The 16,907-nt window shown below is 32.4% G+C and overlaps 1 protein-coding gene across 6 annotated transcripts in view; it reads right to left on the reverse strand.

Moving 5' to 3' along the window:
• Window positions 1-16,907, reverse strand: part of kn (EBF transcription factor knot) — a 175,433-nt gene that overhangs the window by 2,005 nt on the left and 156,521 nt on the right. For 4 of the 6 annotated variants that reach the window (XR_012463139.1, XM_074143831.1, XM_074143830.1 and 1 more), the window contains exons 9-13: window positions 1,924-2,078; window positions 1,472-1,598; window positions 1,264-1,352; window positions 947-1,115; window positions 335-496 (exon numbers count right to left, since the gene is read on the reverse strand). Coding sequence is in view for 4 of the 6 variants with exons in the window: in XM_074143831.1 (XP_073999932.1) it covers window positions 335-496; window positions 947-1,115; window positions 1,264-1,352; window positions 1,472-1,598; window positions 1,924-2,078 (702 nt within the window). In the remaining 2 variants the exon portion in view is untranslated. Of the gene's footprint in view, window positions 1-286; window positions 497-946; window positions 1,116-1,263; window positions 1,353-1,471; window positions 1,599-1,923; window positions 2,079-16,907 lie in introns of all 6 variants that reach the window. The other 2 variants (XR_012463138.1, XM_074143832.1) reach the window with 1 other exon arrangement.

Raw genomic sequence — 16,907 nt, forward strand, 5'->3', positions numbered from 1 at the left:
AAGAAGTTTTTTTTTTGTTTTTCTCGAGTTTCCCAACGAGTTTCTCCAAACCTTGGAATTGATTCAGGACAATCTGAAGCCTTCAAGATACGATTCCAAGTTTAAAGCACCAAGCACTATTAAGTATCAAGCATCTCATAGACACCACGCGCTACTCTTATCATTAGACAACTTATATGAATTTGTAAGATAAAAAGCAAAACAAAAGTCAGAATCTTAATAAATACAAACTAACAAGTCTTAAATTATATTTAAAATATTATAAGAATAGAAGATGAATGGATACCCGGTTAAATAAATCCGGTTGTCGTTAAATGTGATATAGGAGACTCACTGGAAGCAGAGTTGAAGATGGCCGTGGCTGACTGGGAGCTGGTGGGCGGGTAATTGGCGGACGGCGCGCTGTTGTAGCCACCGTTACTGGAGTGCGGCGTGGACGTCGAAGAGCCGTAACCTCGCGGCGACACGCTGCCCGCTTGTCCTCTGCCATATTCCTCTGTGGACAGCCAAAGCAAAACATTCTCCTCTATACACATTGTCAAACACATTGAAATAGCACCAATTTGGAAGCTAAGACATTTTGATTTCTTATCTCCTGCAAATGGCGGAGAATGAACGTATGAAAATGTCATAACTTAATTTCTATTACTGAATTCCCTGCGCTGTTCACTTGTAGCAACATTTTATCACACCTCAAAATACCCAAAATGAATTATCCCACCAAATATTATTTAAATGAAAACTTTTAATATAAATACGAGGATGAATATCTAGGTAAATTATTAAACTAAGGATTCAAGATTTGCGAGGAATCGTTTTTTTTTAATTTGAACGATTCCTCGCCAATCTTGAATCCATTTTTAGAAAACATTTTCCAGTGAAAATCCAGCGATTAATGCGGCACGCTGTTATCTGCATTCCGGAGTTTATGAACTGCATGCATTACCTTCTGTCCACTGTCCATTGTTTTCATGTACAGTGACGGCCAGCTGTCCTGAATACGAGTTGAACGACGTATTATTCGGAGGCGGAGTTCTGGGTGCTCCCAGTTGGTTATTCCTCGGCATACTGTACAAAGCTTCCGCTAGATCTGCTGCCCTTTTCAGGATGATTTCCTGCAATTAATAGAACATAAACCTAAATAAGGGAATATCGCACTTCGCAGAATAGTGCACTTTATCAGGTCGTAAACTTATCTAAAGTATATTTCAAGCCCTTCACTTCTTCTGGCTACTGTTAAACTAAAGGATTGAGTTGACTTACTTTTGGTAACTTCTCAGGATCACCAGGATGTCTTGGGATAAGTTTCTGTAACCTCTGGAAGCCGTAATCTATTGTTGGCTCGTTCAGAGCTGCAAACAAACGAAACCAAAAGTTCTCTAAATATATGCTAACCAAATGTTCAACAATATAACGTGCTACATAAATTATGTAAAAAAACAAGATTCACACAAGATGTGTGCATACTTACAGACATAAACAAATCGACCGGGAGCTCCCTTACAGAACTGTTTACTCTTGTAAGAAAGGGTAACTTCTACCACGCCGGGAATATGTCTGGGCGGTGTCTGAACTCTGATTGCATGAGATGTGATCAGCTGTGAAAAATAAAAGAGAGAATATGTTACGATTTCTAGTTGGTAGGATGGAGGCATGATTTCCAGTTCAGAATTGAGCTTGTTGCTCAGGTCGTAGAGAGAGATCCTCCAAGATTGTACTCTCTGTAATGAATCTAGAATCTGGTATGGTTGAAGAAAGGAAACCTTTACACGTGGTACCTCTTCGCGCCGCATCGTGTCAGAGAGGCCAATTTTGGGAAAACGTACTGTTCATGACATTAAAAAAGATCAAAATTCTTCTTGATCCCCCAAATTGCATCTAACACCCAAATCTGCTAATACTTGTAAATATAGGACCTCTTACCTCACTCCAGACGAGCATCGTTCCAAAAACCACTTGTAGGCCGTCAAAGAAGTTATCTCCAATAATGATGACCGTAGATCCACCACTAGTCCAACCTTCGCTGGGCGATATTGCTTTTATACAGGGCGTAGCTACCGGCAGTGGGGGATATAGGCCTGTAACAGATAAAATAATTATTCCTTTCTGTTCTACGCTACGTTCTTACAATAATCCTGGATTTCAGGCGTTTGAGCACTTTTTTTCACTTAAGGATAAAGTCTGATGCACAGGATGCTATTAAAACTGTCCGGTAGGACAGTTGTATAAGGGTTGATCATCAAAAACTGCACGAAAAAGCGTAACGTTGAAAAACACCCAACTTTGACAATTTTTTTCTCTTTTTCTATAAAAGATAAAATTCCCAAATTTTCTTTAAAATATAGGGCAAACCCTCCTTTATGACTGTAATTTTTTTGCAACAACCTAGATTTGATAGATATTGAGAAAAAAGTTGCTCAAAATGAGCAAAAACGGCATTTTCAAAAAATGTTCTTGTTCTTCTTGTTGTTGTTGTTACCTTTTTTGTAAACAACGTAGCGCCTAAACGCGTGAACCGATTTTCATGAATGAGGTGTCATTCGATTCGGAATTTTATGTAGATGTGCCTTTTGGGGGTCGCGATGCTGTATATTGAATGGGAGAGGAGTTAGCCCCCTTTATGTAAGGCCCCCTCCAAAATTATTATCATTAATTACTCTGTAAATCTTAGCCCGATTTTGATAAAATTTGGTAGGAAGACAGGGTTAGGGCTCCCCTACATAACATTAGAGCGACGATCTAATCTTACACTTGTTAAGGGGAAGTATAGCAATCGTTTCAAATTATCGACACGTGAACTGATTTTCATGAATAAAGTGTCATTCGAATCGAAATTTTGTACAGATTTGCATTTTAAAAGTCTCGACGCTACGCCTCATAAGGAGGGGAGTTAGCCCCACCCAAGTAAAGCCCTTTCTAAAACTATTATTAATATTTCCATAACGCTTAGTCCGATTTTGATAAAATTTAGCACGAAGAAGTGATTAAAGGTCCTCTACGTGGCAGTGAAGTGCCATCATGCTCTTACCCCTACTAAGAGGAAGTCTTGCAACTGTTAAAATTTTCAATGAGTGAACCGATTTTCATCAATGAATTGTAGTTCGATTCAAAATCTTTGCCTCTTTGCCTTTTAGGGAGAAGTACTGTAATCGCAGTTTATTTTTCTTACTCCTCTTAAAGGGAAGTACTGAAATCGCAGTTTAATTTGGCTATTTACGTACAAATTACCTTCCTATTTTATTCAAAACGCTTTCTCAAAAAAATTATTATTGAGGATGGTTTGGGGACCGCTACTATAATCATTCTTTAAAAAGATCTGTCCAGTGGTAGTAACTCCGACTTAACACCTTTTCAGGTTATAATGATAGAATTGCTTATTCAAATTTTAATAAAATCTGAAAAGCAGATATGTAACTTTGCAAAACATACAAAAAAGAAAATCTATCCAAAAGGTACAAAAATCTCTTTAACAAAAACTTACAGTTTAAAATGTTAAGTATAAGGGTTGATTAAACGCCAAAAGGTACACAAATCAGCTAGTACCCAACATTTCATTGATATTATTTTAAGTAATTTTACTACAATAATTTTCATTAATTTTTTTTTGAATTTATTAGATGTTTCACAGACCCTTATGCTGGCTAGTTCATTCATTTTCTTTTTCTTTTATGATTTAAGTCGCGTCAACATCAAGGTTATTGGCGCCCGGAGCTTTTTTCAGTGCACTGCCGGCCTCCGGACAGTGTTCTCTCGTTACAGACAACTCTGTCCATCACCCGGACAGTGAGCTGTAAGAAGCTCTTAGAAAGAGAAAATCTAAGGGTCAGCAGCTGGATTCGAACCCGGAACCTCCACGTGGGAATCCAATATGCTAACCGCATAGCTAATCCCTTCCCTTTGTTCATTCATAATATTTTATTTTTTTGTTATAATTATGATAAAATGTATATTATATTTTCGTAATTAAATAGGTACTTTATTTTAGCTTTATTCCAAATTATTCTTCTGATTTATCTTTATTATGCCCTTTATTCTGAGAAGTCACATATATGTATGTACAAGCACGTTAAAGTAAAAAAAGACAAAGGCAGAGTCGGCTACTATTTAAATTTGAATCACGGATTTAAAACAGTATTTCAGTCTAGAATTCGTCTTTCCGAAGTATTTGTGAGCACAAATAACGCGTAGGTAATATCAAGTAAATTATTCAACAATAATTATTCATTTCTCAATTGTAATTTAATGTAGTCCCTCTAATTTTACTTATAGTAAAATACTGGAATAATTATGTTAGCTGTCATAAAAATATGCATATCTTATTTATCTTATTACAGTCAATCTAAGTTAAATGGTGTTCTACTTGAACAAATATTTTGTAGATTAAAATGGCCAGCATAAGGGTCTGTGAAACATCTAATAAATTCAAAAAAATATTAATGAAAATTATTGTAGTAAAATTACTTAAAATAATATCAATGAAATGTTGGGTACTAGCTGATTTGTGTGCCTTTTGGCGTTTAATCAACCCTTATACTTAACATTTTAAACTGTAAGTTTTTGTTAAAGAGTAAATTATATTGTAATGACTCAATCGATGCAAACAACGAAATGCTAATCGAAAAAAGTAAGAAAAGCACAGAGAATTGTTGCCAAATTATCTGATGTTATAATAATCTGATGTCTGGTGTCAGGCTGAATCGAACTGCTTAACCAAGTAACATCATAAAAAATGCACATATTCAGAATCATTTGCTTCTTTTCAATCAGTTAGCTAGGTTTATCTTACCTATCATTCACTTTAGGATAAAGTCTGATGCACAGGATGCTATAAATTATATTGTAATGACACAATCGATGCAAACAACGAAATGCTAATCGAAAAAAGTAAGAAAAGCACAGAGAATTGTTGCCAAATTATCTGATGTTATAATAATCTGATGTCTGGTGTCAGGCTGAATCGAACTGCTTAACCAAGTAACATCATAAAAAAATGCACATATTCAGAATCATTTGCTTCTTTTCAATCAGTTAGCTAGGTTTATCTTACCTATCATTCACTTTAGGATAAAGTCTGATGCACAGGATGCTATAAATTATATTGTAATGACTCAATCGATGCAAACAACGAAATGTTAATCGAAAAAAGTAAGAAAAGCACAGAGAATTGTTGCCAAATTGTTAGCTAGGTAATAGAAAATAATTAAAATCATTACCTCCAAGTAAGGGTTATCACTTCTAACATAATGTATGTAATTATCGCAAGCTTTGAAGAGTAAATAACAATATTGTGTCACTAATGGCTGTAATATTTAAAAACAAAGTAAAACTTAAAAAACTTAGACTTTATATTAAATATTTCAATTGGCAAATTCTATACAAAAAGAACGCTACCTATGTGAGAATAGTTAGGACAACTACACTTATAGATTAAAGTAGTTAGAAGTTAAGTCTTAAATATTTTAGCAACCAAAACTTGTAAACTGTGAAGAATATAAGTATAATAAAATGGAAATCCAAAACAGGCACAAGAAAAAGTAGGAGAGAAGTATAAAATCTTAAACGGAGTGTATTTTGTAACACAACTTTTTATAACCTTTTATTTTTGTTGATAAATTTTTGTATTAACTTATTGTACGCGGGGTGGGGATGAATTTAAAGTCGTGGAGTGGGGGGTGCTGTTTTATTCATGAGCCGAGTGATAGCGCCACAGTACCACCACTACGTAGTCACTAACTTGCCAGCTAGAAGTCGTTATAACAAATTCACTCGCTTTATTAACGTAATCTCCCCAGCGATATAGAGGGCGTTATAATCATATTTAATTTTTTAAATACTTTTTCTTATTTCTCCATCGAGTGCTTTAGCTTTAATATTTTTCTCATCTTTTATTTTGTATTTCATTTTAGAGTGACTATATTTTCACTCAACCCTGTAAGTAACTGGTAAAAATATTTCGGCCCATTTTTAAGACGTTTTTTTTTCTTTTCTAAAACATTCAATACTGAACTTATTACAAACAAAAATGTTGGTTCGGTGGACCAGAAACTTTCATTTTTTTGTGTGAATATAGCAACTCAAGTTGTAGGATGAATTGAAGCTATGGAGGCAGTGTGGACCCGATAAAGTTGGTCATCTTCCGCTTGTAGTAATGCCATGGGTTTTTTTTTTTTCCTTTTTTTGGCATTGGCTTCCGCCATACAGCCAGCATCGTCTAGGTGCCTATCACTAGAATATCACTCACTCACCATTCTTACTTATAAACAGAGTTGGGCACTGATTAAAAAAACAATTAAATTCTAAATTTAATTGATTAAATTTATTTTTAATTTTAATCAGAATTTAATCGGCGAATTTAATCGTAATTTTAATCATATGACAATTATTTAATCAATTAAATTTCAGATTTAATCGTTAATCAAACTAATTTAATCATCCACTTTTATGGCTTTTCAACCAATGGTTCGAACCACGTTTTGGCAAGGCCCTTTTTCTAAGCGTCTTCAATAAATACTTTTCGGTTAATTTTTCTAGACTTGGACTACTTCACAAGTCTCTAGACCAGTAGTTCTTAACCGGTGTACCACGAATATGGTCCAAGTGTTAAATGTATTGAAATTTAGAAACTTAGGAAGGATACGGAAACCAAAAATTGTTCCTTTTTTTTAATTTGAATTTAATTTTAAGTTCTTGATAAATACCGAATTTCAAATTATTTAATGTTAGAGTTCCGCCAGAAAAATATATACATATAATTGGGTTTCGCGTCTATGAAAAGGTTAAGAACCACTGATATAAAGGGTTGAAAATTTTGTGGGTCATGAAATTCTGTAAAATTATGGCCGTTCTATATCTCCGACTGTGAACCACGTATTCATATGGAATTTTGTTCTCTTGTACACTTTGTTTTTCTCAATTATAAACTATAGTTATTTTGTGCTCAGATCTATAAATGTAGAAGATATAAAGGGTTAAAAATTTTTTGGGTCATGAAATTCTGTAAGATTATGGCCGTTCTATATCTCCCACTGTGAACCACGTATTCGTATGGAATTTTGTTCTCTTGTACACTTTGTTTTTCTCAATTATAAACTATAGTTATTTTGTGCACAGATCTAAAAAGGTAGAAGATATAAAGGGTTGAAAATTTTTTGGGTCATGAAATTCTGTAAGATTATGGCCGTTCTATATCTCCCACTGTGAACCACGTATTCGTATGAAATTTTGTTCTCTTGTACACTTTGTTTTTCTCAATTATAAACTATAGTTATTTTGTGCTCAGATCTAAAAATGTAGAAAATATAAAGGGTTGAAAATTTTTTGGGTCATAAAATTCTGTAAGATTATGGCCGTTCTATATCTCCGACTGTGAACCACGTATTCGTATGAAATTTTGTTCTCTTGTACACTTTGTTTTTCTCAATTATAAACTATAGTTATTTTGTGCTCAGATCTATAAATGTAGAAGATATGAAGGGTTGAAAATTTTGTGGGTCATGAAATTGTGTAAAATTTTGGCCGTTCTATATCTCCGACTGTGAACCACGTATTCATATGGAATTTTGTTCTCTTGTACACTTTGTTTTTCTCAATTATAAACTATAGTTATTTTGTAGACAGATCTACAAATGTAGAAGATATGAAGGGTTGAAAATTTTTTGGGTCATAAAATTCTGTAAGATTATGGCCTTTCTATATCTCCGACTGTGAACCACGTATTCATATGGAATTTTGTTCTCTTGTACACTTTGTTTTTCTCAATTATAAACTATAGTTATTTTGTGCTCAGATCTATAAATGTAGAAGATATACAGGGTTGAAAATTTTGTGGGTCATGAAATTCTGTAAGATTATGGCCGTTCTATATCTCAGACTGTGAACCACGTATTCGTATGAAATTTTGTTCTCTTCTACACTTTGTTTTTCGCAATTATAAACTATAGTTATTTTGTGCTCAGATCTATAAATGTAGAAGATATAAAGGGTTGAAAATTTTGTGGGTCATGAAATTGTGTAAAATTATGGCCGTTCTATATCTCCGACTGTGAACCACGTATTCATATGGAATTTTGTTCTCTTGTACACTTGTTTTTCTCAATTATAAACTATAGTTATTTTGTAGACAGATCTACAATTGTAGAAGATATGAAGGATTGAAAATTTTTTGGGTCATGAAATTCTGTAAGATTATGGCCGTTCTATATCTCCGACTGAGAACCACGTATTCATATGGAATTTTGTTCTCTTGTACACATTGTTTTTCTCAATTATAAACTATAGTTATTTTGTGCTCAGATCTATAAATGTAGAAGATATAAAGGGTTGAAAATTTTGTGGGTCATGAAATTGTGTAAAATTATGGCCGTTCTATATCTCCGACTGTGAACCACGTATTGATATGGAATTTTGTTCTCTTGTACACTTTGTTTTTCTCAATGATAAACTATAGTTATTTTGTTCACAGATCTAAAAAGGTAGAAGATATAAAGGGTTGAAAATTTTTTGGGTCATGAAATTTTGTAAAATTATGGCCGTTCTATATCTCCCAGTGTGAACCACGTATTGATATGGAATTTTGTTCTCTTGTACACTTTGTTTTTCTCAATTATAAACTATAGTTATTTTGTGCACAGATCTAAAAAGGTAGAAGATATAAAGGGTTGAAAATTTTTTGGGTCATGAAATTCTGTAAGATTATGACCGTTCTATATCTCCGACTGTGAACCACGTATTCATATGGAATTTTGTTCTCTTGTACACTTTGTTTTTCTCAATTATAGACTATAGTTATTTTGTGCTCAGATCTATAAATGTAGAAGATATAAAGGGTTGAAAATTTTGTGGGTCATGAAATTCTGTAAGATTATGGCCGTTCTATACCTCCGACTGTGAACCACGTATTGATATGGAATTTTGTTCTCTTGTACATTTTGTTTTTCTCAATTATAAACTATAGTTATTTTGTGCTCAGAACTAAAAAGGTAGAAGATATAAAGGGTTGAAAATTTTTTGGGTCATGAAATTCTGTAAGATTATGGCCGTTCTATATCTCCGACTGTGAACCACGTATTCATATGGAATTTTGTTCACTTGTACACTTTGTTTTTCTCAATTATAAGCTACAGTTATTTTGTGCATAGATCTATAAATGTAGAAGATATAAAGGGTTGACAATTTTTTGGGTCATGAAATTCTGTAAGATTATGGCCGTTCTATATCTCCCAGTGTGAACCACGTATTCATATGGAATTTTGTTCTCTTGTACACTTTGTTTTTCTCAATTATAAACTATAGTTATTTTGTACACAGATCTATAAATGTAGAAGATATAAAGGGTTGAAAATTTTTTGGGTCATGAAATTCTGTAAGATTATGGCCGTTCTATATCTCCGACTGTGAACCACGTATTCATATGGAATTTTGTTCTCTTGTACACTTTGTTTTTCTCAATTATAGACTATAGTTATTTTGTGCTCAGATCTATAAATGTAGAAGATATAAAGGGTTGAAAATTTTGTGGGTCATGAAATTCTGTAAGATTATGGCCGTTCTATACCTCCGACTGTGAACCACGTATTGATATGGAATTTTGTTCTCTTGTACATTTTGTTTTTCTCAATTATAAACTATAGTTATTTTGTGCTCAGAACTAAAAAGGTAGAAGATATAAAGGGTTGAAAATTTTTTGGGTCATGAAATTCTGTAAGATTATGGCCGTTCTATATCTCCGACTGTGAACCACGTATTCATATGGAATTTTGTTCACTTGTACACTTTGTTTTTCTCAATTATAAGCTACAGTTATTTTGTGCATAGATCTATAAATGTAGAAGATATAAAGGGTTGACAATTTTTTGGGTCATGAAATTCTGTAAGATTATGGCCGTTCTATATCTCCCAGTGTGAACCACGTATTCATATGGAATTTTGTTCTCTTGTACACTTTGTTTTTCTCAATTATAAACTATAGTTATTTTGTACACAGATCTATAAATGTAGAAGATATAAAGGGTTGAAAATTTTTTGGGTCATGAAATTCTGTAAGATTATGGCCGTTCTATATCTCCGACTGTGAACCACGTAGTCATATGGAATTTTGTTCTCTTGTACACTTTGTTTTTCTCAATTATAAACTATAGTTATTTTGTGCACAGATCTAAAAAGGTAGAAGATATAAAGGGTTGAAAATTTTGTGGGTCATGAACTTCTGTAAAATTATGGCCGTTCTATATCTCCGACTGTGAACCAGGTATTCGTATGAAATTTTGTTCTCTTGTACACTTTGTTTTTCTCAATTATAAACTATAGTTATTTTGTGCACAGAAGATATAAATTTTGTGGGTCATGAAATTCTGTAAAATTAAGGCCGTTCTATATCTCCGACTGTGAACCACGTATTGATATGGAATTTTGTTCTCTTGTACATTTTGTTTTTCTCAATTATAAACTATAGTTATTTTGTGCTCAGAACTAAAAAGTTAGAAGATATAAAGGGTTGAAAATTTTGTGGGTCATGAAATTCTGTAAAATTATGGCCGTTCTATATCTCCGACTGTGAACCACGTATTCATATGGAATTTTGTTCCCTTGTACACTTTGTTTTTCTCAATTATAAACTATAGTTATTTTGTGCTCAGATCTATAAATGTAGAAAATATACAGGGTTGAAAATTTTGTGGGTCATGAAATTCTGTAAGATTATGGCCGTTCTATATCTCCGACTGTGAACCACGTATTCGTATGAAATTTTGTTCTCTTGTACACTTTGTTTTTCTCAATTATAAAATATAGTTATTTTGTGCTCAGATCTATAAATGTAGAAGATATAAAGGGTTGAACATTTTTTGGGTCATGAAATTCTGTAAGATTATGGCCGTTCTATATCTCCGACTGTGAACCACGTATTCGTATGAAATTTTGTTCTCTTGTACATTTTGTTTTTCTCAATTATAAACTATAGTTATTTTGAGCAAAAGTCTAAAAAGGTAGAAGATATAAAGGGTTGAAATATTTTTGAGTCATGAAATTCTGTAAGATTATGGCCGTTCTATATCTCCGACTGTGAACCACGTAATCGTATGAAATTTTGTTCTCTTGTACACTTTGTTTTTCTCAATTATAAACTATAGTTGTTTTGTGCTCAGATCTATAAATGTAGAAGATATAAAGGGTAGAAAATTTTTTGGGTCATGAAATTCTGTAAGATTAATGCCGTTCTATATCTCCGACTGTGATCCACGTATTCGTATGAAATTTTGTTCTCTAGTACACTTTGTTTTTCTCAATTATAAACTATAGTTATTTTGTGCACAGATCTAAAAAGGTAGATGATATAAAGGGTTGAAAAGTTTTAGGGTCATGAAATTTTGTAAAATTATGGCCGTTCTATATCTCCCAGTGTGAACCTCGTATTGATATGGAATTTTGTTCTCTTGTACACTTTGTTTTTCTCAATTATAAACTATAGTTATTTTGTGCCCAGATCTAAAAAGGTAGAAGATATAAAGGGTTGAAAATTTTTTGGGTCATGAAATTTTGTAAAATTAAGGCCGTTCTATATCTCCCAGTGTGAACCACGTATTGATATGGAATTTTGTTCTCTTGTACACTTTGTTTTTCTCAATTATAAACTATAGTTATTTTGTGCTCAGAACTAAAAAGGAAGAAGATATAAAGGGTTGAAAATTTTGTGGGTCATGAAATTCTGCAAGATTATAACCGTTCTATATCTCCGACTGTGAACCACGTATTCGTATGAAATTTTGTTCTCTTGTACACTTTGTTTTTCTCAATTATAAACTATAGTTATTTTGTATACAGATCTATAAATGTAGAAGATATAAAGGGTTGAAAATTTTGTGGGTCATGAAATTCTGTAAAATTATGGCCATTCTATATCTCCGACTGTGAATCACGTATTGATATGGAATTTTGTTCTCTTGTACACTTTGTTTTCCTCAATTATAAACTATAGTTATTTTGTGCACAGATCTAAAAAAATAGAAGATGTAAAGGGTTGAAAAATTTTGTGGGTCATGAAATTTTGTAAAATTATGGCCGTTCTATATCTCCCAGTGTGAACCACGTATTGATATGGAATTTTGTTCTCTTGTACACTTTGTTTTTCTCAATGATAAAATATAGTTATTTTGTTCACAGATCTAAAAAGGTAGAAGATATAAAGGGTTGAAAATTTTTTGGGGCATGAAATTCTGTAAGATTATGACCGTTCTATATCTCCGACTGTGAACCACGTATTCATATGGAATTTTGTTCTCTTGTACACTTTGTTTTTCTCAATTATAGACTATAGTTATTTTGTGCTCAGATCTATAAATGTAGAAGATATAAAGGGTTGAAAATTTTGTGGGTCATGAAATTCTGTAAGATTATGGCCGTTCTATACCTCCGACTGTGAACCACGTATTGATATGGAATTTTGTTCTCTTGTACATTTTGTTTTTCTCAATTATAGACTATAGTTATTTTGTGCACAGATCTAAAAAGATAGAAGATATAAAGGGTTGAAAATTTTGTGGGTCATGAAATTCTGTAAAATTAAGGCCGTTCTATATCTCCGACTGTGAACCACGTATTGATATGGAATTTTGTTCTCTTGTACATTTTGTTTTTCTCAATTATAAACTATAGTTATTTTGTGCTCAGAACTAAAAAGTTAGAAGATATAAAGGGTTGAAAATTTTGTGGGTCATGAAATTCTGTAAAATTATGGCCGTTCTATATCTCCGACTGTGAACCACGTATTCATATGGAATTTTGTTCCCTTGTACACTTTGTTTTTCTCAATTATAAACTATAGTTATTTTGTGCTCAGATCTATAAATGTAGAAAATATACAGGGTTGAAAATTTTGTGGGTCATGAAATTCTGTAAGATTATGGCCGTTCTATATCTCCGACTGTGAACCACGTATTCGTATGAAATTTTGTTCTCTTGTACACTTTGTTTTTCTCAATTATAAACTATAGTTATTTTGTGCTCAGATCTATAAATGTAGAAGATATAAAGGGTTGAACATTTATTGGGTCATGAAATTCTGTAAGATTATGGCCGTTCTATATCTCCGACTGTGAACCACGTATTCGTATGAAATTTTGTTCTCTTGTACATTTTGTTTTTCTCAATTATAAACTATAGTTATTTTGAGCAAAGGTCTAAAAAGGTAGAAGATATAAAGGGTTGAAATATTTTTGAGTCATGAAATTCTGTAAGATTATGGCCGTTCTATATCTCCGACTGTGAACCACGTAATCGTATGAAATTTTGTTCTCTTGTACACTTTGTTTTTCTCAATTATAAACTATAGTTGTTTTGTGCTCAGATCTATAAATGTAGAAGATATAAAGGGTAGAAAATTTTTTGGGTCATGAAATTCTGTAAGATTAATGCCGTTCTATATCTCCGACTGTGATCCACGTATTCGTATGAAATTTTGTTCTCTAGTACACTTTGTTTTTCTCAATTATAAACTATAGTTATTTTGTGCACAGATCTAAAAAGGTAGATGATATAAAGGGTTGAAAAGTTTTAGGGTCATGAAATTTTGTAAAATTATGGCCGTTCTATATCTCCCAGTGTGAACCTCGTATTGATATGGAATTTTGTTCTCTTGTACACTTTGTTTTTCTCAATTATAAACTATAGTTATTTTGTGCCCAGATCTAAAAAGGTAGAAGATATAAAGGGTTGAAAATTTTTTGGGTCATGAAATTTTGTAAAATTAAGGCCGTTCTATATCTCCCAGTGTGAACCACGTATTGATATGGAATTTTGTTCTCTTGTACACTTTGTTTTTCTCAATTATAAACTATAGTTATTTTGTGCTCAGAACTAAAAAGGAAGAAGATATAAAGGGTTGAAAATTTTGTGGGTCATGAAATTCTGTAAGATTATAACCGTTCTATATCTCCGACTGTGAACCACGTATTCGTATGAAATTTTGTTCTCTTGTACACTTTGTTTTTCTCAATTATAAACTATAGTTATTTTGTATACAGATCTATAAATGTAGAAGATATAAAGGGTTGAAAATTTTGTGGGTCATGAAATTCTGTAAAATTATGGCCATTCTATATCTCCGACTGTGAATCACGTATTGATATGGAATTTTGTTCTCTTGTACACTTTGTTTTCCTCAATTATAAACTATAGTTATTTTGTGCACAGATCTAAAAAAATAGAAGATGTAAAGGGTTGAAAAATTTTGTGGGTCATGAAATTTTGTAAAATTATGGCCGTTCTATATCTCCCAGTGTGAACCACGTATTGATATGGAATTTTGTTCTCTTGTACACTTTGTTTTTCTCAATGATAAAATATAGTTATTTTGTTCACAGATCTAAAAAGGTAGAAGATATAAAGGGTTGAAAATTTTTTGGGGCATGAAATTCTGTAAGATTATGACCGTTCTATATCTCCGACTGTGAACCACGTATTCATATGGAATTTTGTTCTCTTGTACACTTTGTTTTTCTCAATTATAGACTATAGTTATTTTGTGCTCAGATCTATAAATGTAGAAGATATAAAGGGTTGAAAATTTTGTGGGTCATGAAATTCTGTAAGATTATGGCCGTTCTATATCTCCGACTGTGAACCACGTATTGATATGGAATTTTGTTCTCTTGTACATTTTGTTTTTCTCAATTATAAACTATAGTTATTTTGTGCTCAGAACTAAAAAGGTAGAAGATATAAAGGGTTGAAAATTTTGTGGGTCATGAAATTCTGTAAAATTAAGGCCGTTCTATATCTCCGACTGTGAACCACGTATTCGTATGAAATTTTCTTCTCTTGTACACTTTGTTTTTCTCAATTATAAACTATAGTTATTTTGTGCACAGATCTAAAAAGGTAGATGATATAAAGGGTTGAAATTTTTTTGGGTCATGAAATTTTGTAAAATTATGGCCGTTCTATATCTCCCAGTGTGAACCACGTATTGATATGGAATTTTGTTCTCTTGTACACTTTGTTTTTCTCAATTATAAACTATAGTTATTTTGTGCACAGATCTAAAAAGGTAGATGATATAAAGGGTTGAAATTTATTTGGGTCATGAAATTTTGTAAAATTATGGCCGTTCTATATCTCCCAGTGTGAACCACGTATTGATATGGAATTTTGTTCTCTTGTACACTTTGTTTTTCTCAATTATAAACTATAGTTATTTTGTGCACAGATCTAAAAAGGTAGAAGATATAAAGTGTTGAAAATGTTTTGGGTCATGAAATTTTGTAAAATTATGGCCGTTCTATATCTCCCACTGTGAACCACGTATTGATATGGAATTTTGTTCTCTTGTACACTTTGTTTTTCTCAATTATAAACTATAGTTATTTTGTGCACAGATCTAAAAAGGTAGAAGATATAAAGTGTTGAAAATGTTTTGGGTCATGAAATTTTGTAAAATTATGGCCGTTCTATATCCCCCACTGTGAACCACGTATTGATATGGAATTTTGTTCTCTTGTACACTTTGTTTTTCTCAATTATAAACTATAGTTATTTTGTGCCCAGATCTATAAATGTAGAAGATATAAAGGGTTGAAAATTTTTTGGGTCATGAAATTCTGTAAGATTATGGCCGTTCTATATCTCCCAGTGTGAACCACGTATTGATATGGAATTTTGTTCTCTTGTACACTTTGTTTTTCTCAATTATTAACTATAGTTATTTTGTGCACAGATCTAAAAAGGTTGAAGATATAAAGGGTTGAAAATTTTTTGGGTCATGAAATTCTGTAAGATTATGGCCGTTCTATATCTCCGACTGTGAACCACGTATTCATATGGAATTTTGTTCTCTTGTACACTTTGTTTTTCTCAATTATAAACTATAGTTATTTTGTGCCTAGATCTATAAATGTAGAAGATATAAAGGGTTGAAAATTTTTTGGGTCATGAAATTCTGTAAGATTATGGCCGTTCTATATCTCCCAGTGTGAACCACGTATTCATATGGAATTTTGTTCTCATGTACACTTTGTTTCTCTCAATTATAAACTATAGTTATTTTGTACACAGATCTATAAATGTAGAAGATATAAAGGGTTGAAAATTTTTTGGGTCATGAAATTCTGTAAGATTATGGCCGTTCTATATCTCCGACTGTGAACCACGTATTCATATGGAATTTTGTTCACTTGTACACTTTGTTTTTCTCAATTATAAGCTATAGTTATTTTGTGCATAGATCTATAAATGTAGAAGATATAAAGGGTTGACAATTTTTTGGGTCATGAAATTCTGTAAGATTATGGCCGTACTATATCTCCCAGTGTGAACCACGTAGTCATATGGAATTTTGTTCTCTTGTACACTTTGTTTTTCTCAATTATAAACTATAGTTATTTTGTGCACAGATCTAAAAAGGTAGAAGATATAAAGGGTTGAAAATTTTTTGGGTCATGAAATTCTGTAAGATTATGGCCGTTCTATATCTCCCAGTGTGAACCACGTATTCATATGGAATTTTGTTCTCATGTACACTTTGTTTCTCTCAATTATAAACTATAGTTATTTTGTACACAGATCTATAAATGTAGAAGATATAAAGGGTTGAAAATTTTTTGGGTCATGAAATTCTGTAAGATTATGGCCGTTCTATATCTCCGACTGTGAACCACGTATTCATATGGAATTTTGTTCACTTGTACACTTTGTTTTTCTCAATTATAAGCTACAGTTATTTTGTGCATAGATCTATAAATGTAGAAGATATAAAGGGTTGACAATTTTTTGGGTCATGAAATTCTGTAAGATTATGGCCGTTCTATATCTCCCAGTGTGAACCACGTATTCATATGGAATTTTGTTCTCTTGTACACTTTGTTTTTCTCAATTATAAACTATAGTTATTTTGTACACAGATCTATAAATGTAGAAGA

This window comes from Rhodnius prolixus, unplaced genomic scaffold (genome assembly GCF_049639745.1).
Source record: "Rhodnius prolixus isolate KJV_2025 unplaced genomic scaffold, Rpr scaffold_18, whole genome shotgun sequence".
Classification (NCBI taxonomy): Eukaryota; Metazoa; Arthropoda; class Insecta; order Hemiptera; family Reduviidae; genus Rhodnius; species Rhodnius prolixus.